This window comes from Monodelphis domestica, chromosome 4 (assembly GCF_027887165.1).
Source record: "Monodelphis domestica isolate mMonDom1 chromosome 4, mMonDom1.pri, whole genome shotgun sequence".
In the NCBI taxonomy this organism is placed as follows: domain Eukaryota; kingdom Metazoa; phylum Chordata; class Mammalia; order Didelphimorphia; family Didelphidae; genus Monodelphis; species Monodelphis domestica.
In genome coordinates this window covers 27,300,030-27,326,600 of record NC_077230.1, presented here as the reverse complement: position 1 = coordinate 27,326,600, position 26,571 = coordinate 27,300,030, and the positions used below count along the sequence as shown (strand labels likewise).

General features: G+C 35.6%; 1 protein-coding gene across 4 annotated transcripts in view; it reads right to left on the bottom strand.

Annotated features, from left to right (window-relative positions):
* CFAP47 (cilia and flagella associated protein 47) overlaps positions 1 to 26,571 on the bottom strand; it is an 886,918-nt gene that overhangs the window by 378,298 nt on the left and 482,049 nt on the right. For all 4 annotated transcript variants that reach the window (XM_016433371.2, XM_056826271.1, XM_007493353.3 and 1 more), the window contains one exon: positions 7,456 to 7,560. In XM_016433371.2, the coding sequence (XP_016288857.2) occupies positions 7,456 to 7,560 (105 nt within the window). The remainder of the gene's footprint in view (positions 1 to 7,455; positions 7,561 to 26,571) is intronic.

Genomic DNA, 26,571 nt, shown 5'->3' with positions numbered 1-26,571 from the left:
AACCCTTACTTTCTGTCTTAGAATCAGTGCTATGTATTTGTTCTAAGGCAGAGAAATGGTAAGAGTTGGGCTATTGCAACTAAATGACTTGAACAGGGTCACATAACTAGAAAGCACCTAAGACCAGATTTGAATCCAGGACCTCACATCTCTCTATTTACTAAGACACCTTGCTGACCCCCAATCAATAACTTATCACCATATCAAGAAACACACAAAACTTATAGCTAACCTTTGCATGGACATTCAGGACCTTATGTATCCTGGTGAGTTAATCCAAAAAGTTATAAATATCATTAATGGAATGATTCAGTAAAGATACTGAAAGGTCTTCCAAAGAATCATGGAGTAGATTGAGAGGATTTATTTTTATTTTATTGCATTGTTCCTATTCTTGAGTCCTGAGTTGAGGCTCAGACTTGAACTTCATTCCTTTGTTAATAGGAAATTCAGAGAATGCCCCACCTTGGAAAATTTCCCATTGTAGGTAGGGTGGAGACTTTCCCCTTCTTTATTTCTAATGTAATAATGGTACTTTCTCACTATATTTGATGATACTTTAGTGAAGTCCAAAGGAGAGCCTGTAGGGAAGGAAACAGATAGTGGAAGAGATAAGATCCTAGATGAGTTGGCTCTTACTCTTCCTTCTCCTCCCCTGAGTGAGGCTGTTGAGGGGTGCTGCACAGGTAATAGGGGATCCCCTGATGTGAAAGGGTAATGTAGAGATGAAGATCTCACCTATAAGATAGACCCAGGGGATAACCCCAGATTCCCTGGCATGAAGAGGACCCAGAGGTCAACCTCCCCAGTCTCCTTCCCCCAATGAGGAAGGGGTCTTGAATGTTCTCTGTTGAAACTGTTTTGAAGATACCTTCTCAAGGTTCCCAAACTAAATAACTTGATAGATATCTGACTGCAAAGTAAATGTTTAATGACTTTGATGAAAGGCAGTCAGGGGATATAGAAAGAGGGACTCAGTTTCCCTAATTTGCTTCTTAACCATGGTCTTTCATTCAAGTAGCTGTATAGGAGGCTTGAGGCTCACTAAAATATCCCAACTAATTTCCCCACACCATCTATAATACATTTAACCTAAAGAACTGATAGAACAGGTACAAGAAGGCTGAAGGGAGGAGCCGGGCTCTCTTTGACAGTGAGTCCATGACTCCCTCACTTTGAGGGGTCTGATCCTCATAGGGTTGTTCCCTGAGGTATCAGACTGATGATATCACTTGGCAGAAGAAACTTCAGGACGTTGAACTAACAAGTCTTTTTTATGGTTCTTGGTGAGGTTCCCAGAAAGGAAATTGCTTCCTCCTTGGTTGAGGTCCCAACTCAAAAAGCCCAGAATACTATCTGGATCTTTCTCAGGTCTCCTCTTTTCTCCCAGGATGCTTTGCTTTCCAACCGACATCGCTGCCAGTCGCGCTCTTCTTGCAAAATTCCATCTTTCCCTCTTGTACCCTTCCTTACACTAATCAAGAACTCTCATTGAGACATTTAAAAACATAAAGTCATCTTTGTCCTTGCTAAATATATCATCTAAAATTAGTGGTGACCAGATCCCCAACAAGTGAAAGTGTCACTGAAAATACAAATGAGGCAACATTTTTTTCCTGTCAATTATTAGAAGAATCTTGGCTCCATAAGCTCTTGGCATTCCATTTCTCAACATTCCAGAAAAGTATGAATTAGTCACATTTTTCTAATTAGTGAACTTTACCCTATATATGTGTGTTGGCATGTTCCTTATTGTGTAAAGAACCACCTCCCTTATGATGAAGTCATGAGAGAGGAGTTGAGATCTCTAAGTCCGCCTCCTTTTTCAAAATATCCAACAACTGAGCCTTCTAGGGGAGATCCAAAGTATGAAATGTCTGGCCAGTCAGAAAGAGGACCCAGCTTCCAACAGAAATGAGTCGGAACTCACTGAAAATCTTTCACTTAAGAGACAATTTTGTTAATTGTCTGAATGTTCCCATTAATAGACAATGTTTTTTTCTTGGGGAAATGGCCTCATGTTATTTATTGTATAATTTCTTATAAATAAGTGTATTAAAATATTATAAAATAAGCAATTATTGGTTAAAATTGTGAGTCGACAGGAGTACCAGTCATGATCTCTGACAGAGTTCATGCAAAATGTATAAAATTGGAAGGGTTAAACAGGATAACTATATTATGGGGGAGAGGGGCAAAAAAACAAACCAAAAAAAAAAAAAACAGATAGTAGTTAATAAATCCAGAAGGCTAACAGGAGCATTCAAATGGATAGATGTAGTTTCCACTTAGGGAATTCCCTAAATACCCAGCTTTGGTCTCCAGGTATTCAAGTCCCTTGTTAGTGAGAGTAAAGCAAAATCACTGGGCCAGTCAGGAAAAATGCCTTGGAGACAATGTTATATAAAATCAGTATATCTATTCAAAGAGAGGGTACCAACTGAGCATCAGAACAAGGTGTCCCTGACTCTAAGGGATCTAGCTATCCAAACTACCACAAACTACATCCCTTGCAAGAGGGAGTTTTCCAGTCTTCAAGCTAACTTACCAGCTCCTTATTTCTACCTAGGTGTTCCCCATAAAGAGTTGGTGAAGCTGCCTATCTATGACCCTCAGGAGATGGTTTGGTTGAGTTCAAAAGCTGTCTCCAAAACCCATTGTGATTGCTCTCAAAATGGCTAAGTCTACCCCTGGTGGGTCTGACTCCTGAAGTAAAACCTCAAAGCCAACCTGACAGGATTTTAGACAAAACCTTCTGGGAAATGTATAAAAAGAGCAGGTATAGTCAGATCCTTTGCTAGATGTTCTTCAGTCAGACAGAGAACCTCCCAAGATGATTGTAGGGTTTCTCTTTCTCCACAGACAGGTTGAGGTAGCCAAGCTCTGGCAAGCCAGCCTTTCCTCCTCTCTTCAGGACAGGAAGAGTGCCTTGCTCCCACAGGAAGTCAACTCTCCCAACTGTCCCTTCCAAATTGTTCCTTCTCTGCCCCCGCCTACTAAAATCCTTTCTCTAGAGTTCCTAGCCTGTGCCTTACAGACAACCTTCTACTTCTCATAAGTCTTATCCTTATCTCTATCCTTTCCCCATTACAGTAGGGGGAATATAGATAATTAATTATTATTATTATTGGATCTGTATACACTTGATGTAATAGCATAGAAATTTCTAAAGGAAAAACTAAATGAGACTCAGATGGAATTAGTGGACTTTAATTTTTTTTCCTTCTCAGAACTAGAAAAATCTAACAAAAAATAATAAGAAATATATTAAGGAGATGAATAGAACCTTATATAAGCTAAGTGAGACAGATATAGAGAGAGTCACCACATACCTACACAAGGGTAGTGGTAGACCTAAGCCTGAGCATACATATAATCCAAACATAGTTTGGGGTAGGATAATAATGCGTTGGAGAGCCATAATATTCTTCAAAATCTTACTTTAATACTCGTCGTACTATGGAGGTAATTGTGCATTTGTGAGAGGTGGTGATAGTAGAACATTGGGTATGACTAAGCTGGAAAGACTTAGTTTTGGAAAAACTATGGCCCTGACAATAGATTGTGTCTATGGGACCTATCTAGTTAAATATGGTGTTGCTAATGTATGTTAACTGAGAACCATACAGACTAACATGATCAAATTAAGAGCTGATAGAAACATGGGGAAACACAGGCCTGATATTAAATTGCTAGAGCAGCTGTGAATTATTTTTTTAGAAAAAAAGATGGAAATATATATTAAGAACTGTTAAGATGTATAATGTATATTATGTGATCTAGGGTTTAGTCTGGAGCTACCTACAAACTGTTGGTATGATCAACATAACACAAAAGTCAACAGAGTTAGGGGTGCCCCTTTGTCTTGTGGCAATCCAAGAATACACCCTTGTGTGATTTAATACACCTCCCTTCTCTTTTCCATTTACAGTTCAATCACCTTAGCTCAAGGCCCCATTTCACCTTGACCTACTCTATTATAATAATGATCTATTTGGTCTTCCTCCTGTTTCTTCTCATTTGCCAATAAACCCTTAATAAAAACTATTCTTTAAATTTCTCATTTATCTAGTGCTTCAAGGATAAACCTTATATAAATAATAAATAAATAAACTATAATTTTTTCTTCCTAATGAGATAAATAGTACAATTATTAATCCAATACATTCAATTTTAGATAAACAACAGCCACTAGAGGTGAAATGACTTGCTCATTTTTACATTTCTGGGAGGTATCTGAAATAGCATTTGAACTCCCCTCCAATTTTAACACTCTTCCTAACACAAGAGTGATAAATTTTCCTAAAATTTTACTTTCCATCTTAAAATCAATATTATGTATTGCTTCTAAGGCAAAAGAACAGTAATATCTAGGCAATTCGGGTTAAGTGACTTGCCTGAGGTCACACAACTAGGAAGTGTCTATTCAATTATGGGACCCATTCAAATTCTGACTTGGAGGAAAAAAATTTCACTTATGGGAACTGGAAGAAAACCTTATTGCATTGCTTGAACTGTGAGACTTGGAAACTGGACTACTTCTACCTGCTGACAGACCCTTAACTCAGGACGTAGGTTATAATGACCAGAAATACAATCACAGTCTAAGATTGGTGTAAGGAGTTTTCTCATAAATGTACATTGTAAGCAACCTGTGTTTCTTATCTGAAACCTGATCCACTGATTGGCATCTATTCCTATGTGTAGACTTTATCTGAGTTCCCTTATGCCATCATCTTTTTTAAATCAATCTTTCTATTATTTCCTGTGTGTGCTTATTGTGAAACTGGCACCTGGTGTGAACGAATAAATCCTCAGATGTAAAGATTAGAAATCCAACTTCCCCCTTAAGGAACAGAAATCAGGAATTTAGCTTGACTTTAACATGTGCATCCCCTAAAATGACAACATTTAAAGGAGCAAATAGAAATAATTCTAGTCCAGTAGGTCATCTCTGTGAGGAGAGGAAAGGGCCAGCCTCTGGCCTCAACCTCCAAATTCCTTATCTGGCAGGAATTAAGGTATCTCTTAGAGCTGGAGAAGGATTCCTAGCAGTGCCTATTCTTGACTCCCTGTGAGCCACTTGTTCCATGCGGACATACAGAATGTACATGGACCAAAACATAACGATAATACGTAAAATGCTTACATGTGCAATTGGTGTACTTTTGTCCTTTATGCCAATTAATTATTTTTAAAGTGAAATTATTTTTAAAAATATAAACTTGACAAAAATTTCCTAGAACAAAGAATAGAACAAAGGATTGCTTATGAAGTTAGAAGTCTCTACCCAAGTAACACTTGGTGGTTTGGGGGGATTTTTTATTTCTTTTGTTTTGAGGGAAGAAAGGATATATCAAATTTAATGTGGTAATTCTGATGCTATCTGACAGGTGTATATTACTTGTTGAAATTCTATCATCTTTTGTTATTTTTTATGCCTATTGATGCTCTCTTCTTTCTTTTCTTCCTTTTTAAAATTCATGACCTCTACCTACCTCTATCTCCCTCTAACCCTAATATAATTTAAAAAAAATGTTTTTCCAATAGAAAATAGCATAGGGACACAAAACAAAATCTATCAGAAGATATTTCTTAAAGGAATATGGAAAGAGGTTCAAAGAATCATGTGATACTAGAATTAGAAGGGGTTTTGGAGAGTGTGAAGTTCAGTACTATTTGATGGATTACTCAATTGCTGGCCACCCTCTTTTTCTTGGTACTTTTAAAAGCAGAAAATGAGCAGTACTAAATAATTTAATAAATACAATACAAATATTCTGATTTAGCACATGTTATTATATAAACATGTATACTATTTAATTAAATATTATGTTGATTTATATGTAATATGTGATATTTTAATCATATAGAATCTATTTATTAATTTCATGAATTTATGTATATATATTGTTTATTTACACACACATATATAAAGGTCTTCTGGATAGATATATTAGATATTTATTCCCCATATTTAACTAAAATCTATGCCCTTTGAAATGGATACTCTTGGTGTATCTAAGTGGCACAGTGAATAGAGCAACAGTCCTAGAGTTTGGGAGGACCTAGGTTGCCTGACCTTTGCCCTTCTTTCTACTTTAGAGTTGTTACTAAGACAGAAAAGAATATTCTTTGTTTGTTTAAAACTGTTAGAGGCAGCTAGGTAGCACATTGGATAGAATGCCAGACCTAGAGTCACAGGGACCCTGGGGAAGTCACTACACCTCTATTGCTTAACCCTCACTTTTCTTATGTCTTAGAATCAATATTAAGACAGAAGGTAAAGGTTTTTAAAAAGAAAAATTAATAAGATGTATGCTCTTTGATCCTGATATTACCTCTTTGCCAACAATATGGCAGAGTGAAAAAAGGACTGCTTAAAGAGTTATATGGTCTGGGTTCAAATCCCACATTAGATGCTTACTGCCTATGTTACCTTTGACAAGTACCTTAATTCTCATGAACCTCAGTTTCCTCATCTATAAAAATGTAGGCTTGGATATGATGATTTCTGAGGTTCTTTGCAATTCTAGAGTTTTAATCCAATTTTCCCAATCTCTTTGCATGTGATGGTAGACAGCTATAACCCCAAATCTTCTTTTCTCTAGGCTAAATATCCCAAGTACCTTAAACATTCCTCACATTACAGTTTCAAGTGCCTTTATCCCTCTAAACCTATTCTGCTGTTGCCCAGAGTTTCTACTTGTCAATGTCCCTTCTTCTAAATTTAAATAATAGCTATGTCATATTTTTAAATTATTGTAATCAAGAATTGATGGAAAAAGAGCTATAACTATAATATTTAGCTTAATCTCTCTATTCTGTGAACAAGTCACTGATAAAGGGACCTAGAAGAGATCATGTCAGTGCCTCAAAAAGATATCCTTTCCAACCTTCCAAACTCCGCAATAATGAAAAGATCTTGGAAGAGTCATAAAGTAATTTAGCAACTTTAAAGCAAAACAATTTAATATAAGAATATAAAATGGAAGTATTAAACATTGTTGGTATATGAAGGGAAATCTATCTTTTAAGTTTACTTCCATTGTTTGATGACACCTGTATCTTGTCTTTAAGCAAAAATATATCACCCCTTAATATTTTATCTAGCATTAATTGGCATTTTGGGAATAGTAGAAAACAATGCATAATAATTTATTGGATGCTTGTACTAATAGCTAACTTCAGTGTGCTTTAGTATGAATTATTATTATGTATTGACTGTTTAATGATAACAACAAAGAAGGAAAAAATGAAAACCAGACGTATAAAAATGATTCTGAAAAAGATAAAAAGAATTCTGTGTGAAACTTCTGGAATTTACATTATTCAGAAAGATGTTAAGTTGCCAGGTAAAAATAAACATTCCATTAAATGTGACTAAAAGCTAAACTTTATGCAAAGGGACGATAAAATAATCTATAATAATAAGTATATCAGTGTTGGCCATACCCAGATTTCCCGACGTCTCTAATAGCCATTTTTGAAGGGACTGTTCACTATCTATCTCATGTAAGTCAGCCCGTTTTCTATCTTCAGCAACAAATGAAACTGCACCTGAAACAAATAGATACCAGATGTTAGATTAACCAGGACATTAGTTTTATAAGATGGGCTGTCAGCCTCATCTATTAATGTTGTCTTAACATGAAACTAAAAAATGAGACAAAAACCTGAATTCCAGGAATCATCAAGTCTACTTAAACTGGTGGCAGTATAGAAGACTTTTTGAGGAAGTAAGTTCAAGGAAATAAGTTCAAATTCCTTATTAGAAAGATAATTCTTTCAGCAACTCACTTGACATAATTAGGGGAGGAAAGGAGTTTTAAATAAATTCAGATTGAAAAAACTGCCTGGCCACAGATGACAGCTTTTATTTTCTTTCTAAAGTGAAATGCTATGCATCATTTATATTTATCTTTCAAAAACCTTGGAGGGTTTTTTTTTTTTCATACTTACTTTTTTTTTACCAACAAAGCCTAATATTTGCAGTCATGAATTCTTTGTCAATTTTCAGATACATAATTATTTCTATGTAAATCTTGAGGCACCAAAATGTATTAAATGACAAAAAGCCATAATCTGTTTGTATGTGTGTGTATGTGTGTGTGTGTTTAAACAAAAGTACTTTAATCTGTCTCCTACTTTTTATGGTTCAACCAATATTTATGAAGGGGAAAAAGAAAATCAAGCTCTCTCTAGAATGAGAGCTGATAGCATCCTAAGTTCTAAAATAGCAGTTTAAACAAAAGTAAATTTTGTTCTAAGGACTCTATGCCTGTAGCCACATTGTTTAATCAACCTATCTTCTAATAGTCTCTATTTAACTTCTAATTGACTTTGGTAACACTCAGTGTTTTATTGGTTCTAAAGGCAGAATTTGAAAGGCTGCAATCAGGACCGATTTAGGAATATAGCTGTATGAGGTTTTGTTATGTCTTTTCTGAGTCTTTGCTTAAATTCAAAAGAAGAATTTTAGGACTGGATGCAGAAGGGTAAAAAAATGCATGTCCAAGGAGACTTGTTAAAGTGTTAGTGTTTTTAACTGAGGTGGAAAGTTTCATTTACAAAAGAGAAAAGCATACTGAAAAAAGAGATATTAGGAAAAGGGGTTAGGAAGAGAGTCTAGTGTCTAAATAACATCTCCATCAATTATTAACTTTTATCATGTCAATAATGCCATTTTGCTAATTATGTTCATCCATATCCTCTCAAAATTCAAATGATCATGCAAGCTATGAGGCGGAGAGGAAAACTGCAAAGGAGGGGAACAACAGCAGAAATCATGTACAGAGGGGATCACGTGTGCCCGCAGACTCAAATGGTAGCTGTGGCTTGGCATCAACCCTCATCTGCTGGCAACTGACCTTGGGGGAAACTGTTGATTGGGATAAAAACCCATCAGTGTGACTCAACTATTCCTAAGTAAGATGTTTAGTCTGGTCCTTCTTACAAACTGTTGGGATGATTAATGACATAAAAGACAACAGTTAAGGGTACCCCTTTGTTTTCTAGTAACACAAGAATACATAGTACAATAGAACAAACTAAAAATGCTTCATTATGGGGCAGCTGGGTGGCTAAGTGATTAGAGAACCAGGCCTAGAAATGGGTCCTGGATTCAAATCTAGCCTCAGATACTTCCTAGCTTTGTGACCCTGGGCAAGTCACTTAATCCTGTTTGCCTAGTTCCTGCCCTTCTATCTTAGAGTGGTTACTAAGACAGAAAGCAAGGGTTTAAAAAAAAGTTGAATAGTGGGGCAGCAAGGTATCACCATGGATAGAGTGGCAGGATTACTATCAGGAACACCTGTGTTGATCCTGGGCAAGTCACTTAACCCCAATTACCTAGCCCTTACTGCTTTTATGCCTTAGAATCAATACAGATCTAAGATGGAAGGTAAGGATTATTTTTTTAATTCATTACAAATATCACTGACTATCATGATGGGTAAGTGAATTCATGACATGTGCTAAAGTTATGAAAACTTCTCTACCAAGACAATGTCATAACAATACTGGGCATAGATATTATCAGCTAGAAGCAAAGGCTTTATATTATTATTTTGTTAATGACACTCTCAGCTCCATGGCAAACAAAAATGTGTTGCATACCAATGAAGGCCAGATTAAGCAAATTCTACTTTAAACTCAGGTTAAATAAAATAGAAACTAAAATTGAGGATTTATTAAAAACTAAGAAGGGACTTGAGAAAACCCAAAGTCATTATAAACCTTTTCTTAATACAAATTCCAGAAATTCTACCTAATAATGAAATAAATGACAAAAAATGGATGAAAAGAAATTGATGTCAGAAAATATTTTGAAAAGAATATGGGTATTATTAGACTATAATTATTGAAAAAGCTATCCTAAAGCATACATATTTTTGTTTCCTTATTTAATTATGCATAAATATTCTGACTCAGTTCTACATTCATTGTTTTTTTTTTTAAGACTGAACTCCCTAGCTCTTCAAGGCTACAAATGAACATCCACTGACAAGACTGAATGGCATGGAAGCTTTGATCTGTTTTGTCTCTGACCTTGGCTAGTTTGAGTCTCCCTTTCCCTTATGGGACCCTTTTCCTATCATTCATTACATTGGTACCAAGCAAAGCAGACAACCAATCAGTATAATTCAGACCTGGAGAACTCAAGAGATCCAATAACCTCAGCTCTCACTAACAGGTATTTACAGTCTGTACTATCATGTCCAGCTAATCTTTTTTTTTTTTTTTGAACTCTTACTTTCCATCTCAGAATCAATACTGTGTATTGGTTCAAAGGCAGAAGAGTGGTATTGTCAAGGCAATGGGGGTAAAGTGACTTACCCAGGGTCACACAGCTAGGAAGTGTCTGAGGCCTGACTCGCAATCCAGCGAGTTATCTAGCTACCCTCAGTTCATATATTTCTAAGATATCTATATCTCTAGATATGCTATATTTGATAGTAAGAATAGTAAAGAATTTGTTGTGAATGCTGAAAACTGTTCTCTGTAACATGTCATGAATACTTGATAACATTATAAGAATAAATTAATCATGAGGATTTCTTTACAAGAATGAAATGATTTATGATATTAAACCAAAAACACAGGATTTAAACCACAGATTATAGAAATATTATGCTTAAAAAGCTTGAAATTGTTGTTCAATGACTACATTGCAAAAAATATAGAAATTATGCAAAATATCACTGTGGATCACACACTAACAGACACACACACACATATACACACGTGCAAAAACCTAAGTTATTACCTACCAAATTGTTAGGAAGATATAATCAACCAGTCGAACTATACATGAAAAGTTTGCTACTTTTCATAAAATAATACATGGCAATTCTTAAACTATAAATATAAACCCATAAATGTTCTTAAAAATTCAAGGAATAAACTGTACTCAAACAATAACATCATAGCCAAAATAACAAAAACAAACAACAAAAAAAAGACAGGCCATTGACCCATAAAGACTTATGAGAAATGTGTGTCATATGTTTAAACCTTGCCTTCTGTCTTTGAATTCTGAGTATCAGTTCTAAGGTGTTAGAATGGTAAGGGCTAGGCAGTTGGGTTGTGACTCACCTAGGGTCACACAGCAAGGAAGTGTCTAAGGCCACATTTGAACCCAGGACCTTCTGTCTCTTAGCGTGGCACTGAGCTACCTAGCTGCCCCTGAATAATGTTTTAAATAAATGCCAAAATACCAAATACCAATAACCTCCAGCCTCTGTGGAATTTAAAACTACAAATTAAGAAATCTAATAGAAGAAATCCAAATGATGTAGGAACAAAATGAAGCAAATGTTATTTTTGCCATCTTTTATGCTAGTGGAGATGAACTAAAGATGTTTTCAATGAACTTACAGAGTTCAACTTTACATTCCAATATTTTTATTCAACTAAAAAAGCAGTCATTTTATTCACCTTCACACTAGTCCACCAAGCACTAAAAATAAAAGAACAAAAAGTAGACTAGTGACTTTTTTCAGGACTTCTTCTATATGAATTCCAATGAAAATAAGATGAGAGGAATGAGCATTATACTAAGAACAATAAGTGACATTCATGGTGTATTTTAAAGCTTGCAAAGTGACATACATTGTCTCATTTAGCCTTTTCAACAACAGCCCTCTGAGGTCTATGTTATTATTGTATCTACTTGTGGGGAGGGTGATAGAGGCAGGGAAATGAGGCTCAGAGTAGTTTTGTTGCATAGCTACAAAATGTTTTAGGATTTAGGCAACAGAGACTTGCTCAGTCACTGTGGTTGTTTTCTTTAGGGTTTTCCTGGCAGAGATACTGGAGTAGTTTGCCATTTCCTCCTCCAGCTCATTTTACATGTGAAGAAACTGAGGCAAACAAGGCTAAGTGACTTACTAACTTGATAGTTAGTGTCTGAGATCAGATTTGAACTAAGGAAAATGATGCTTGCCAAATCCAGTCCCAGTGGTCTATTTACTTAGCCTCCTAGGTAGCACAATTACTTAGGATTCAAACCCAGGAGTACCTGTTTCCAAGTCTGGTACGCCCCACTATGGGAGTAATCATCACATAATGTTTGGGAATATCAAGGAGGAATAGAAAATAACTGTTAGCAGTGATGAGTTATCTCAAAGGAACCAATTAGCCTGAATTTTGAAGTAAGCATGAAAATAACCCAAAAGTAATTTGAAGGAATTTTTAAAAAATTTAAAATGACAGATCACCAAAAGTAAAACTAGATTACCCCAAATACATAACTTTCTCTTTCAGTAGCAATTTGGATAAACCTTGGATAAGGGAGCCTTACTTGGGATGCATTTTTTTTAATTCGGGCCATGTTAGAGCTGCCCAATGACCTGTGCATTAGAGTCAGAGGGTGAACATATGAGTGAATCCATGAAATAGAACTGTCACCTAGTTATAACTTCAGTTCTGAAGCATATTTAGAAGAGGAAAAATAGTAAACAAACATTTTTTACTTATGAGTTCTCCATCAAAAACTCTGTTACAACAGAGTCTCATCTTAATACTGTTATCACTGGGAAACAAAAATAACACTGATGGAGAGACATACACTATCAGGTAAGAGAAGGGAAGCTCTGAAAAATAAGAATTGAAAGTGATTAAGGCCCTATGGACTAGGACCATTTAGGGATTGTGAAATAATGAGACAGATATGGCAATGTCACTTCTAATTGGTACAAATTATTTTTAAAAGAAGATAATGAAAGTAAAGATATTTAGGATACAGAGATGTTCCTGAGTCTCTCAGCAGTTAGTTAATATACAGATTCCTTGGTTTCTCTTATATCTACAGAAAACTGCACCTCTGGGATTTCAGTGGAATGAATTACTCTAGGTGGGTCTTCAACAAGACTGGGCAGCCACCAGGGAATTCTGGCATTTGTTTTTCATATGATTTATACTCCTTGTCACCAAGCCAAGCTCAAACTACCTGGATAAAGACCTCATAGTGGTCAGGTCTGCCTGTATATTGTACAGTTTGTACTCTTCAGTTAGGCTTATTTGAGCATCTACTGTAGCAAATTTAGTGCCAAGAAAAGGGGAGTTTACAAAATGGAATTATCCAAAATTCCCCTAGAGTAATGCCAGACCTTCTCCCTTCATCCCCTGGGAAGGCAATTTGTTTTATTTTAAATCTCTCCAGCTCTCTGCACTTGTCTGCCATTCCATTTCAGAGATCAATCAATAAATTAATCAAGATTTATTAAGTGCCTACTGTGGGCCAGATACTGTGCTCAGCTCAGCTCTGGGTATACAAATACAAAGAAGGAAATGATCTCTTGCAATTAAAAAGAGGGAAAGCAAATAAATATATATGAAAAGTATGTGCAACATAAATAAAAAGTAAAGAAATATAAAAATACAAAGTAATCAAATACATGGTAGAGTAGAAACTAGCAATTGTGAATACAATGAAAGACTTTTACAGAAAATGTTATTTGTACTGCATCTGAAAGGAAAAGAGTGACTCTGTGAGGTGGAGGCCATTCTTGGTATGTGGGGTATCTACTATACAGGCATAGAGAAAAGGATATGGGATGTTGTATATGACAGACAGATCTGTTGGGATAGCAAACACAGAATGGTGGAAGAGAAGTAATATCCAACAAGGGTGAGAATATAGATTAAGATAGATTATGAAAGGCTTTAAAAACTAAATTGTTTATATTTTATCCAAAAAGAGATAAGGAGAAAGACAAAGAGACAGAGACAGGGAGAGAAACAGAATGTTAGTTTGCTTTCGACATATCTTAGCATTTTCCCTTAAATCATTGAATATAAACAAGGTTTGTTAGTTTGATCTTTGAATAAAACCAAGACTCATCACATAATTTTAATAGGGCTTGAGTCTCCAATGTATACAAGTTATATGAACCATTCAGGAAAAACATCATACGTAATCAATATATGACCCAACCCCACATAACATAAGGTAACAAAATGATAATCACTTTAGTAGAAGAGAACACCTCTATTGCAATACATTAATCAAGATATTAAACCAAATGTGATAGGTCATTATTCAATTTGCAAGGAATAAAAACCATTGCATGAAATGAAAGGATGCTGTGCATGAAGCATGTTTGGATTGCTTGAGGAAGTTTCATCATTCCTTTCAGGGTTTGGGCAAAAGAGGAAGCAAGTATTTATTAAATGCCTATAGTATAGTGCCAGGCACTATGCTAATTACTCTACAAATATCTCATTTTAACCTTACAACCTAGGGAGATAGGTGCTATAATTACACCCATTTAAAAGTTGAGAAAACGAAGGCAGAAAATCTTTAAGTGATTTGCCCCAGGTCACACAGCTAGCAAGTATCCAAGTTCAGACTTGAACATAGTTCTTTCTAATGCCAGGTGTAGTATTCTATCCATTGTGCCACCTAGTTGCCCCACAGAACAAGAGGTAAAGAGTATATAGAATAGAACTTTGAGAGGAGGAATTAAAAACAGAGAGAGTACAGTCTAAGAGGCAGGAGAACCACAACAATGAGGTGTCAAGGAAGGAAGGAAATTATAACAAGGACAGAGTGGTCAGCAGTGTTTAATGCTACAAAGAGGTCAAGTAGGATGGTTCTACTCATTAAGGAATCACAGATCTTCTCTCCACTAATTTCTACTAGGGGCTGTTCTCATACTTATAGCACTATTTTAATACTCAGTTGGCTTCATTACACCTGACATCTCATTTCCACAAAGTCAGGACATATAAAAGAGGCAAAAAACAACATCTTTCCCATGGATGTAGAGAGGAGTAGTCCATATTAGGTTGTATTGTAAACTATATATATAAAACAATATTAATACTTTATATTTTTATAATTCCTCATAATTTTCCAAGTGCCTTTAAATATATAATCTCATTTGATCCTTATATCATTGAATGGCAGTCGGGCCAAGTAATATTATTCTTTTTTTTAACGGATGCAGAAAGTATAACCCAGAAAGATTAAATAGGACATTCTATTCAAGTGATAAAACCAGAACTAGAACCTATGTCTTCTGCCTTGAAATCCAATGCTCTTCTTTAAATAATAATACAATAAGTAAAGTATGACACTTATTTTAGCTGAATACAAGCTAATGTCAATGGCAAGAATGAACAATTAGGAAATTCAAGAATTAGCATTCTGTTTCAAAGGATAATAATTTGTTAGCATAATGTTCTATGCCTTCATTACATACAACAGCAGAATCTTATATAGTATAGTCAAATTAGCAACATTTTCTCCAAGATTAAGGAGGGGGAAGGGAAATTCTGGTATGTTGTGAAGTTCGGTAGAGGGTTAGAGATAAGCTGCTCCTTAGTCAGAAAAAGAGCTAGTGAAGGTAGGGAGGAAGAAATTTAGGTCAATGCTTTCTACTTCCTCCAGTTTCCTGGACAGATAGGGGAAGAAACTTGCCCTAAATAATAGCTGGGTCCAAGGACAAGATATCTACCAGAATGGAGCTAGAAACTTAGCCCCACATGCCCACTCTAGCAAAAACCTGAAAACAGGACAAAACCAAACAATGATCAAGAAATACAATGAGAAATAATTGTAAGTCATTTCTTCCACTCCAGCATTGCATAATAAGCACATAGGCAATAAGAAAAACTAGCACCAAAGTCATTAAACAATCTAGTAGTCTCTCATCATGACCAGAGTTGATTGTTAGTTTTTCAGTGTAAATATTTAAACCACAGAAATTGGCCATTACTAAAATTAAAGCCTAGGTTTTGTTACTCATCTGTACTTTTAAAATATTAGTAATAGAGACTTCCGGGTAAGCATGGCAGCAGCCTAGACACGGGATACTTCTCTCCCCAGCACCCACAAAAATAGACTACCTCAAAAGACATTAAAAACCATTCTCAGAAGAACAGGAACTCTACAATAGAGTGCAGCATTGAAAGTACGTGGGATTTGGGCATTGCCACACGATAAGAGTGTAAAAAAGCTCCCACCCAAACATGAGCAGATCTACCCTTCCCCACCCCACCTACAGAGTCAGAAGTCAGAGTCAGCATGTGCCAAAATCAGTGAGTGAGTGAGGGGCACCTCTAGAGTGAGCAAGGGGCACCTCTAGGTCCTTGGAAGCTGACTAGGACTGACTGGGACCTACCCCTGAGAGCAATTACACCTGAAAGCCTGAAGTGCTGGGGAGTGCAGACCTTGGGTGCTCTCGCAAACAGCAAAGGCTGTGGAGATTCGAGACCTTGCCTCAGGCAAAAATCTTGCTCCAAATTCCTTTTATGACACAAATATGGTACTGATTCCAAAGCCAAACAGGTCAAAAATGGAGAAAGAAAACTATAGACCAATCTACTTAATGAACATAGATGCAAAAATCTTAAATAGGATACTAGCAAAAAGACTCCAGCAAGTCATCACAAGGGTTATCCACTATGATCAGGTAGGATTCATACCAGGAATGCAAGGATGGTTCAATATTAGGAAAACCATCCACATAATTGAGCATATCAACAAGCAAACCGACAAAAATCACATGATTATCTCAATAGCTGCAGAAAAAGCCTTTGATAAAATACAACACCCATTCCTACTGAAAACACTAGAAAGTATAGGAATAAAAGGGTCTTTCCCAAAAATAATAAACAGTATGTATCTAAAACCATCAGCAAACATCATTTGCAATAGGGATGAACTAGATGCATTCCCAATAAGATCAGGAGTGAAACAATGATTCCCATTATCACCTCTATTATTTAACATTGCAATAGAAATACTAGCAGAAATTAGAGAAGAAAAAAGAAATTGAAGGTATTAAAATTGGCAATGAAGAGACCAAGCTTCTTTGCAGATGATATGATGGTCTTCTTAAAGAATCCTAGAGAATCAATTAAAAAGGTAGTCGAAATAATCAACAACTTTAGCAAAGTTGCAGGATACAAAATATACCCACATAGGTCATCATCATTTCTATATATTTCCAACACATTTCAGCAGCAGGAATTAGAAAGAGAAATTCCATTTAAAGTCACCCTAGACAATATAAAATACTTAGGAATCTATCTGCTGAGACAAACACAGGAACTATATGAACACAACTACAAAACACTCTCGACACAACTAAAACTAGATCTGAGCAATTGGAAAAACATTAGCTGCTCATGGGTAGGATGAACTAACATAATAACAATGACCATAGTACCCAAACTTATCTTTTTATTTAGTGCCATACCCATCAAACTTTCAAAAAACGTTTTTTACTGAATTAGAAAAAATTATAACAAATTTCATTTGGAAGAACAAAGGATCAAGGATATCCAGGGAAATACTGAAAAAAAAAATACAAAGGAAGGAGGCCTTGCAGTCCCAGATCTCAAACTACACTATAAAGCAGCGGTCATCATCATCAAAACAATTTGGTATTGTCTATGAGACAGAAAGGAGGATTAGTGGAATAGACTTGGGGTAAGTGACCTCAGCAAGACAGTCTATGACAAGCCCAAAGACCCCAGATTTTAGGACAAAAATGCACTATTCCACAAAACCTGCTGGGAAAATTGGAAGACAGTGTGGAAGAGATTAGGCTTGGATCAACATCTCACATCCTACACCAAGATAAATTCAGAATGGGTGAATGACCTGAACATAAAGAAGGAAACTATAAGCAAATTATGTGAATAGTATACATGTAGGTAGGTAGATCAGGGAACAGAGACACCAGGCCTTGAATGAATAGGAACTGGGTTCAAATCTGGTCTTAGATACTTCCTACTTGTGTGATACTGGGCAAGATACTTAACCCCAATTGCCTAAGTCATCAGCATTTCTATATATTTCCAAAACATCTCAGCAGCAGGAATTAGAAAGAGAAATTCCATTTAAAGTCACCCTAGATAATATAAAATACTTAGGAATCTAAGTATATAGATTCCATCCTTCTTTCTTAGAATTAATACTAAGACAGAAGGTAATGGTTTTATAAAAAGAAATTAATACAATAGGAAGTATGTCATAAACAGGAACTCAATAAATGATAATTCAATGAAAGAGTAAAAACATTTAGAAAAACTAAAACTATATATATATATAAAGTGCTTTTTTTTCCTTAACCCTTACCTTCCATCTTGGAATCAATACTATGTATTGGTCCTAAGGCAGAACGGCTATTAAGTGTCTGAGGTCAGATTTGAATCCAGGACCTCCCATCTCTAGGCGTGGATCTCAATCCACTGATCCACCCAGCTGCCCCTATGTAAAGTCAAATATTATTTCTTTAGATACTTACAAGAACCTAATGAATTAAGTGGTATCATTATTTATATTTTTGTTTGTAGTCCTCTTTCAATCCCATGTTTAAATGGCTTTGTAATGATTTTGCTTAGTTTTATATATATATATAGGTTTCTTTAAATTAATTTACTCATGCTACTTTTCAATATGAGATGACAGTAGAAATCATCTGTCATCTTTCTTTCTAATAATAAACTTATTATGATTGATGTTGATTTCATTTTTGAGGTCCACCTTTTTATTTGACAATTGTTTAAAGAGTTCAGGATTGAGTTATTTCAATTGTTGGATGTCCTAGATTTTTCTTAATTCTTTCTTACTTTGTAAAACTAATTCATCTCTTTGTTCTGACAAACCTCATCAAAAAACAAATATGAAAGTTCAAGAACTATTCCTACTTGAAAGGCTATCATGTGGAAGAAGAATTAAATTGGATTAGATTTGTTCGATTTATCCTGGAGCAAAACTAAAGGCAATGATCAGAATTTTTGAAAGAGGTAGATATTGACTTCCTCTCTGGAAAAAAAAATGTCTCAGAGATTGGAGCCAAACAATAGACTGTCTTGAGATGAAAGAAACCTCCACCCCCTCTATTGGAGGTCTTCAAGTGAGGACTGCTTCTGGTTATAGCGTTGTATATACTACATTAAGACTTTCTTTCAGACAAGGGTTGGCCTAAGAGACTGCTAATGTCCTTCCTTCCTAATGAAACGTACTGTGATTCCGCCCACCATTATCATCCTATTTTCTCCCTCCCTATTAAAGGTAATTGTTCAAAGAGGCCCAGTGATATCCAGTTGTGATGTGTTCACTCACACATGAATGAGGTTTGGGTGAGACAGAGTTGCACAAAGTCCTTAGCCTTACTCTCTTTTCCAGACTCATCAACGTCCAGTGGCAAAACAAAATTAAAGACAATTGGCAATGGTTCAGGATTCAGTGGATGGCTTTGGCATCTTTGATGTCTGATCAAGCTCTAGGTGCACTATAGCTGCTTGAGCCACCTTTATGGTAGCTGGTACAAATTTTTCTCACTTGGCCATTCTGCTTGGCAGAAGTCTTCATATTCTTGAGGAAGACATCCCCCTAACTTACCTATATGTCTATTGGTTATCCTCAACCTTGCTGAGCCCATTTGCCAAGAAAGTTTTACTAAAGTTTGATCACTGCTTATACTATAGCTTCTTGGAGCCACAGGTGAGAGTTGGGTGAAAGATGGAAACCAAAGGTGGATGATCAATACTGGAAAGGGGGTGGCAACCCTCAAACTAGAGGTGCTAGTCTTCTTTTAAAACTTTATAAGCATAGATACTGAAAAAATCGAAACGTTGCTAGAAATTATTTTCTACGATATGCCATTTTTTTCTGACATTCAGGCTGCTTGTAAAACTTTGATAACTACCTTTGAATGTCACCTTCAAATTAGCAAGCTAAATCCCCATTAATTTTATTCTTTCCTTCTTTGTCATTGAGAACAATTATGTGGGGTGGATTCAAAAGCTTTCCTCAAATGAAAACTAGATAGGTTCTACTACTTTCCTTCCATGTATGTAACTAATCAAAATATTGTAAAAGGAAATGTAATTCATCTGGAGCCTTTTATTCTTTAGAAAGTTACATTCATTGTTTCTTCTTACATAGGTGCTTATAAATTGTTTCAAAGCTTTTTCTAAGCAAAGGAGTGGAATGAGGAGAAATTTTCATTGCCCATAATCTTCCTTTTTCACTGTCTTAGGATCCTCCTCTTGTTATTACTTCCCCATAGCTTTTCCTGTCATTCAAGTTAAATAAACATTTTTAACATTACTGATGCTTTTTGTGTACAATTGAGCAAAATATCCTACTTGGTTACCACATTTCAAAATTTTTGCCATATTGTGATCTAATAGTACCCCATTTCTCTGCCACAAACATCACGGAATTATAGATCTATACTCTGAAGAAAAGCCTACAAGATTACCTTGTCTATACTCATTTTACTGATGAGAAAACTGAAACAGGAGGAAAACTGATTTCTCTAAGTGAGTTCAGATTGTAAGGAATGAAAATGGTTTTTGACTTTTTGTTTCTAAATAGGAGCTTATTAAAGTTTTTCTTTAATTTTTAATAAAAAATTTCCTCCTATAAATATTATTTGTTCTTTAATTTTTTTATCTAACTAACTTAAAATTCAAGAGGAACAGTTTATGTTCTTAGTTATTTCTTCTTTGGTTATTTTGTGTCTTTCATAGAGTTAAAGCTTCTAAAGTACTAGACTTGAATTCCCTTTTTTATTTCAGGTCACTTTTGAAACAATTTTGAATGTAATTACCTTTATTTACTGTCTTGCTCTTTTTTTCTGTTGTCCCTTCCTTACCCTTAGAAATATCAAGAAAAGTATCCCAAGTTTTAGAGTCTAATTTTACTCCCTGCTCTCCCCATGATTATTCTCCTTGTCATTGATTGTGCCATCTTATCCTGGGCTTGTTTCTTCCCTCTCTTCTGAATGACATTTACTCTAAGAACTCCAAAATATCTCCTCCTGATACAAGATGTTATCCATGGAAACATAGACTCTTAGGGAAGGTGGTGTTTTGGAGAACAAAATTTCCCCAGATTCCTCAACTCCCATCACAGATATGCTCTTCTCCTCCCTTGGGGATGTTTATCTGTGCTTTGAAAGAAACGAGGTATGCTAAAAGGCAAACTTAAGAAGAGTGCATTCCAGACTAGAGATCAGGCAATGTTCTTAAGGACAGAAGAATAAAGAGGAGCTGAGCCCAAGAAAAAGGAAATATTAAAAATTTAAAGGAGAAATGATTGTGTGGGCAATCTTTCAGAGGAGACAGGAGGAGATATGATCAAGGGTACAAGCAGAAGGACTAGGCTTCATGAAAACATATAGTAGGTACTTACTAGCCATTCAGTGAATGGGAGGAGGTTCTAGATTTGTAAATAAAAACATAATACATTATACAAAATATTAAAAATAAAATAAGTGTAACAATTCTTTGTAATGAAGAATGTCTCAAATTTTTTAGAAATTAATATTTGAAAATAATTTCATAAAATATCAAAATGGAATAGGCTCATTTTTGAAGTAATATTTCATGTGATAAAATATTTCCTAAATGAAATATATATGTCGATATATATACATATATATAATAGTTGGGTGTTGCATTACAGTAAAGGTTAATATCAAAAACCAATTTTTGCACATAAGTTTAGTCCTTGAAATACTCCAAAATAGATGTTTTAAGAAAACATTAAAAAATGAATTACTTGACTTTAGAATTTGTTTCTTTGAAACAGTGTATAGCAAACTGAAAAGCATAAGAAATTCAATTTTGCTATTGCAAATACACAGGGAAAGTTCAAATGAAAATGAAAAATACAATGGCACTCATTTTCCTCAGTGCAGCATCCTGGAATTTCCTATGACAAATAGCACTTTTCATCTCATATACTATCAGAAATTAAATTTGGAGCTATTTGTCATTCTAAGGATGGTAACTCATGATAAATATCTTGCAAGAAAATTTCATCATTTGTGGCAGTGACAGAATGTTGGCTATAAAACCTATTTGTTTCTTATTTTAATATAAGGAATACATAATGTAACATAAGAACAGCTTTATTGTATTCACATTAAACACTTTATTTAGACATTAAGCAGTTCTCTGATAGCAAGTCTTTACTAAAGCTGAATTCAAACATATTCACAAGTGCTTGGATAAGGTTTCCTGACTGTCATCTTTCCAGCATACTAAGCTCTGAATTGCAAAATTCAAATTCACTTTATTTATAATTCATAGTTGTGCTTCACTGAATGAACAATGATTTTCAACAAGTAAACATTTATTTAAAGCTATCTTACTGAACCAAAAAAAAATAAAGTTTTTGTTGAATCTCCTCAAAATGTATCACAGGAACAATTAGGAGTTCCTACCACATTCCAAAAGTTGTCTGGTATCATTCTCCCCCTCCATTCCTACCCAACATGCCAATGGACACCCAACAGACCTGCAAGAACAGTATTTAGGGACTTGTATGAAGCATTTGATTAAAAATTGGGTCGTGTGTGTATGCATGTGTATGTTTATGTTTTATGAATCTCTAAGGATTATAATATGATTCAACTTGAATTAAATCTCAAAGTAGTCTAAATTAAAAATTGAGTAGAGAAAAAATATACTGGTCACACTACCTACCCTGATTCACCATATCTAATTCCTTTCTGAGGAAAAAGCACTTGAATTGACTAACAACATTCACACTATTTGAGTTGGTACTGAAGGGAATCTAAGTGTGGCACAATGGATATATCACCAGGACAGGAGACAAGTTGTCTCCTATACCTTAGTTCAAATCTGGCCTCAAACACTGGCTGTGTTATGCTAGGCAAGTCATTTAACCCTGTAGGCCTCCATTTCCTCAGCTGTAAAATGAGCTGGAGAAAGAAATGGTAAACTATTCTAGTTATCTTTGCCAAGAAAATCCCAAATGGGGTTATGAAGAGCTGGACATCCCTGAAAAACAACAACACTGAGGAGAAAGGGTCTTGAAGTGAATAGTAAACAAGCTTTTCAGCTGATCTGGTACAGGCTGATAAATGAGAATTATATGTGGCTACTAATTTCCTTCCACTCTCTGGGAGGTCTCTGTGCTTAAAAGGATTAGCAAATCAGCTTGAGTAATTATAGAATCAAGAAAGGATGAGAAGAAATGGCAAAAGGGAAGGCCTTGGCCAACTGAAGAGAATAAAGAAATGAGAAAATGAAGAAATACTATCCCTTAAATACAGGGCTTCTCAAACTAGAATTTATATACACCCAGAACGTACAAGAAGTCTACCAAAGGAATAAAGGTAAGATTTGATAAATAGCAATATATCACAATATTTTAATATTCTAAAAGTAATAGTTGCTAGGGGAAAAAGTGTTGATTAGAAAAAGCAAAATGAGGAAGTAGAGTCAGTAAAGAGAAGGAATATTAGATTGCATCTGAAAAACCTGAAAGGCATAGTTGAAAGAATAAATAATTCTTACTGACCAAAATAAATAAATAAATAAATCAACAAATAAACAAACAAATAAATAAATAAATAAATAAATGGGATTTGCAGAGGAAGTTTTTTTTGTTTTTTGTTTTTTGTTTTTTTCAGATCAAGCTATTGGGAAAAAAAATATATATCAGTCACTATAACCCAGGAAAATGAACCAGTTGATTCCTATAAGAACCATGTGGAAAGGAAACTAGAAATAAGTTCTGAACTTTTTGCCACTGTGTTGGAACAAGCAACAGTGGGAATTATCAAGAGAGAAGAAATTGTCAATACTGACAGTTGGTGGCGAAGGGGCAACTGGGAGTGGCAGTTGGGTCTTGTGAGTAACACTTCCTTCCTGCCGGGCTTTTACTTCCTTCCTCATATTGGAGGTGGGAGGAGTGTTGGGTTCCCAGTCTGTATTCAGAGCGCCTCTTCTTGGTTCAGTCCGAAGACAGAGACCCAATCAGCTCTGAAAGTTAGAACTTTCCTTGGCTGCTTGCTGTCTACTACTAAGTTTCTGAATTTGACAAAGCTAACACAGATATAAAGTAGACGGGCATGGGAGAAACCCTCCACCAGCCTGTGAGACCTGGCCTTAGCTCCAAAGCTGAAGAAGACTCCAACCTTATTTAGGGATATCCCTTTCCCGTCTTTCCTGATACCTCTAAAATCCAAATTGGTTATTAAACTTTATCTTATTTGAATTTGCAGTCAGATAAGTGGACTATCTTTTCTGGGGCATAGAGGGAGCTGAATATCAGTTCAGTCATTCAATGACAAACAGTCCTTATCGGACCCCAGCTGCTTCCTCTCAGCAGGGGGCATCTCTCTCCTTTGCTTCACTGAGCAATATTCTCTCCCCTCAATTCCTCCACATCCTGCTACAAACTTTCCTTATCCGCTATTTTTTTTATCCCCCCCATCTTTTCCCAATAAATATTACAACAAGAAGACTCCAAATTGATTTCTTGTCAATGAAAGTAAAAAAAAAAATGTCCTTGGTAAAGCATATCTTATACTCACAAGGCTTTGATTCAAATCATTATAAATTTTATTAGAATACTACATTGTCAAACTTATTTATCTATTTATTGCCATACCCATCGAACTACCAAAATACTTCTTCACTGATTTAGAAAAAAAACATAACGAAGTTCATTTGGAAGAACAAAAGATCAAGGATATCCAGGGAAATAATGAAAAAAAACACATATGATGGGGGCCTTGCAGTCCCTGACCTAAAACTATATTACAAAGCAGCAGTCATCAAAACAATTTGGTACTGGCTAAGAAACAGAAAGGAAGATCAGTGGAATAGACTGGGGGAAAGCGACCTCAGCAAGACAGTATACGATAAGCCCAAAGATCCCAGCTTTTGGGACAAAAATCCACTATTTGATAAAAACTGCTGGGAAAATTAGAAGACAGTGTGGGAGAGACTAGGAATAGATCAACACCTCACACCCTACACCAAGATAAATTCAAAATGGGTGAGTGACTTAAACATAAAGAAGGAAACCATAAGTAAATTGGGTAAACACAGAATAGTATACATGTCAGACCTTTGGGAGGGGAAAGGCTTTAAAACCAAGCAAGATATAGAAAGAATCACAAAATGTAAAATAAATAATTTTGACTACATCAGACTAAAAAGCTTTTGTACAAACAAAACCAATATAACTAAAATCAGAAGGGAAACAACAAATTGGGAAAAAATCTTCATAGAAACCTCTGACAAAGGTTTAATTACTCATATTTATAATGAGCTAAATCAATTGTACAAAAAATCAAGCCATTCTCCAATTGATAAATGGGCAAGGGACATGGATAGGCAGTTCTCAGATAAAGAAATCAAAACTATTAACAAGCACATGAAGAAGTGTTCTAAATCTCTTATAATCAGAGAGATGCAAATCAAAACAACTCTGAGGTATCACCTCACACCTAGCAGATTGGCTAACATAACAGCAAAGGAAAGTAATGAATGCTGGAGGGGATGTGGCAAAGTAGGGACATTAATTCATTGCTGGTGGAGCTGTGAACTGATCCAACCATTCTGGAGGGCAATTTGGAACTATGCCCAAAGGGCGACAAAAGAATATCTACCCTTTGACCCAGCTATAGCACTGCTGGGTCTGTACCCCAAAGAGATAATGGACACAAAGACTTGTACAAAAATATTCATAGCTGCGCTCTTTGTGGTGGCCCAAAACTGGAAAACGAGGGGATGCCCATCAATTGGGGAATGGCTGAACAAACTGTGGTATATGTTGGTGATGGAATACTATTGTACTAAAAGGAATAATAAAGTGGAGGAGTTCCATGGAGACTGGAACAACCTCCAGGAAGTGATGCAGAGCGAGAGGAGCAGAGCCAGGAGAACATTGTACACAGAGACTAATACACTGTGGTATAATCGACCGTAATGGACTTCTCCATTACTGGCGGTGTAATGTCCCTGAACAACTTGCAGGGATCCAGGAGAAAAAAAACACCATTCATAAGCAAAGGATAAACTATGGGAGTGGAAACACCGAGAAAAAGCAACTGCCTGAATACAGAGGTTGAGGGGACATGACAGAGGATAGACGCTAAATGAACACTCTAATGCAAATACTATCAACAAAGCAATGGGTTCAAATCAAGAAAACATCTAATGCCCAGTGGACTTACGCGTCGGCTATGGGGGGTGGGGGTGGGGGGGAGGAAAAGAAAATGATCTATGGCTTTAACGAATAATGCTTGGAAATGATCAAATAAAATATATTTTAAAAAAAAAAGAATACTACATTGTTTTCAATCAAATTCAAAGCCAGAAACAAACTGGAGGCTGGATAGCATATGTAGCTATTTCTTTAAATTAAAAAAAAAAAACCTCTTATCTTCTGGTTTATAATAAATACTAAGCATCAGTGACAAGGTAGAAGAGAATTAATATCTAAAAATTTCAGGTTAACTGACTTTCCCAGGGTCATACAGCTAGGGAGCATCTTAGGCCATATTTGAACCTGGTTCCTGCAGTTTCCAGGCCTTACTGTATTTATTGAGCCACCTAGCTGCCCCTATGTGGTTATACCTTTCAGGATTTGTATCAAGAATAAAATGACCAGAAACAGAGTCTGAGTTCTCACTAATGTATTTGCTAATAATTTAATAACTTCAAGATACTGAAGATATTTTAGAGATGGAGACTGAAACTATTGTTCTGTTGATCAAGGAAATTCTTGGTGAGAAGCTACCTGTATCAATGCAGGTTAACATCCCATCTGCATCA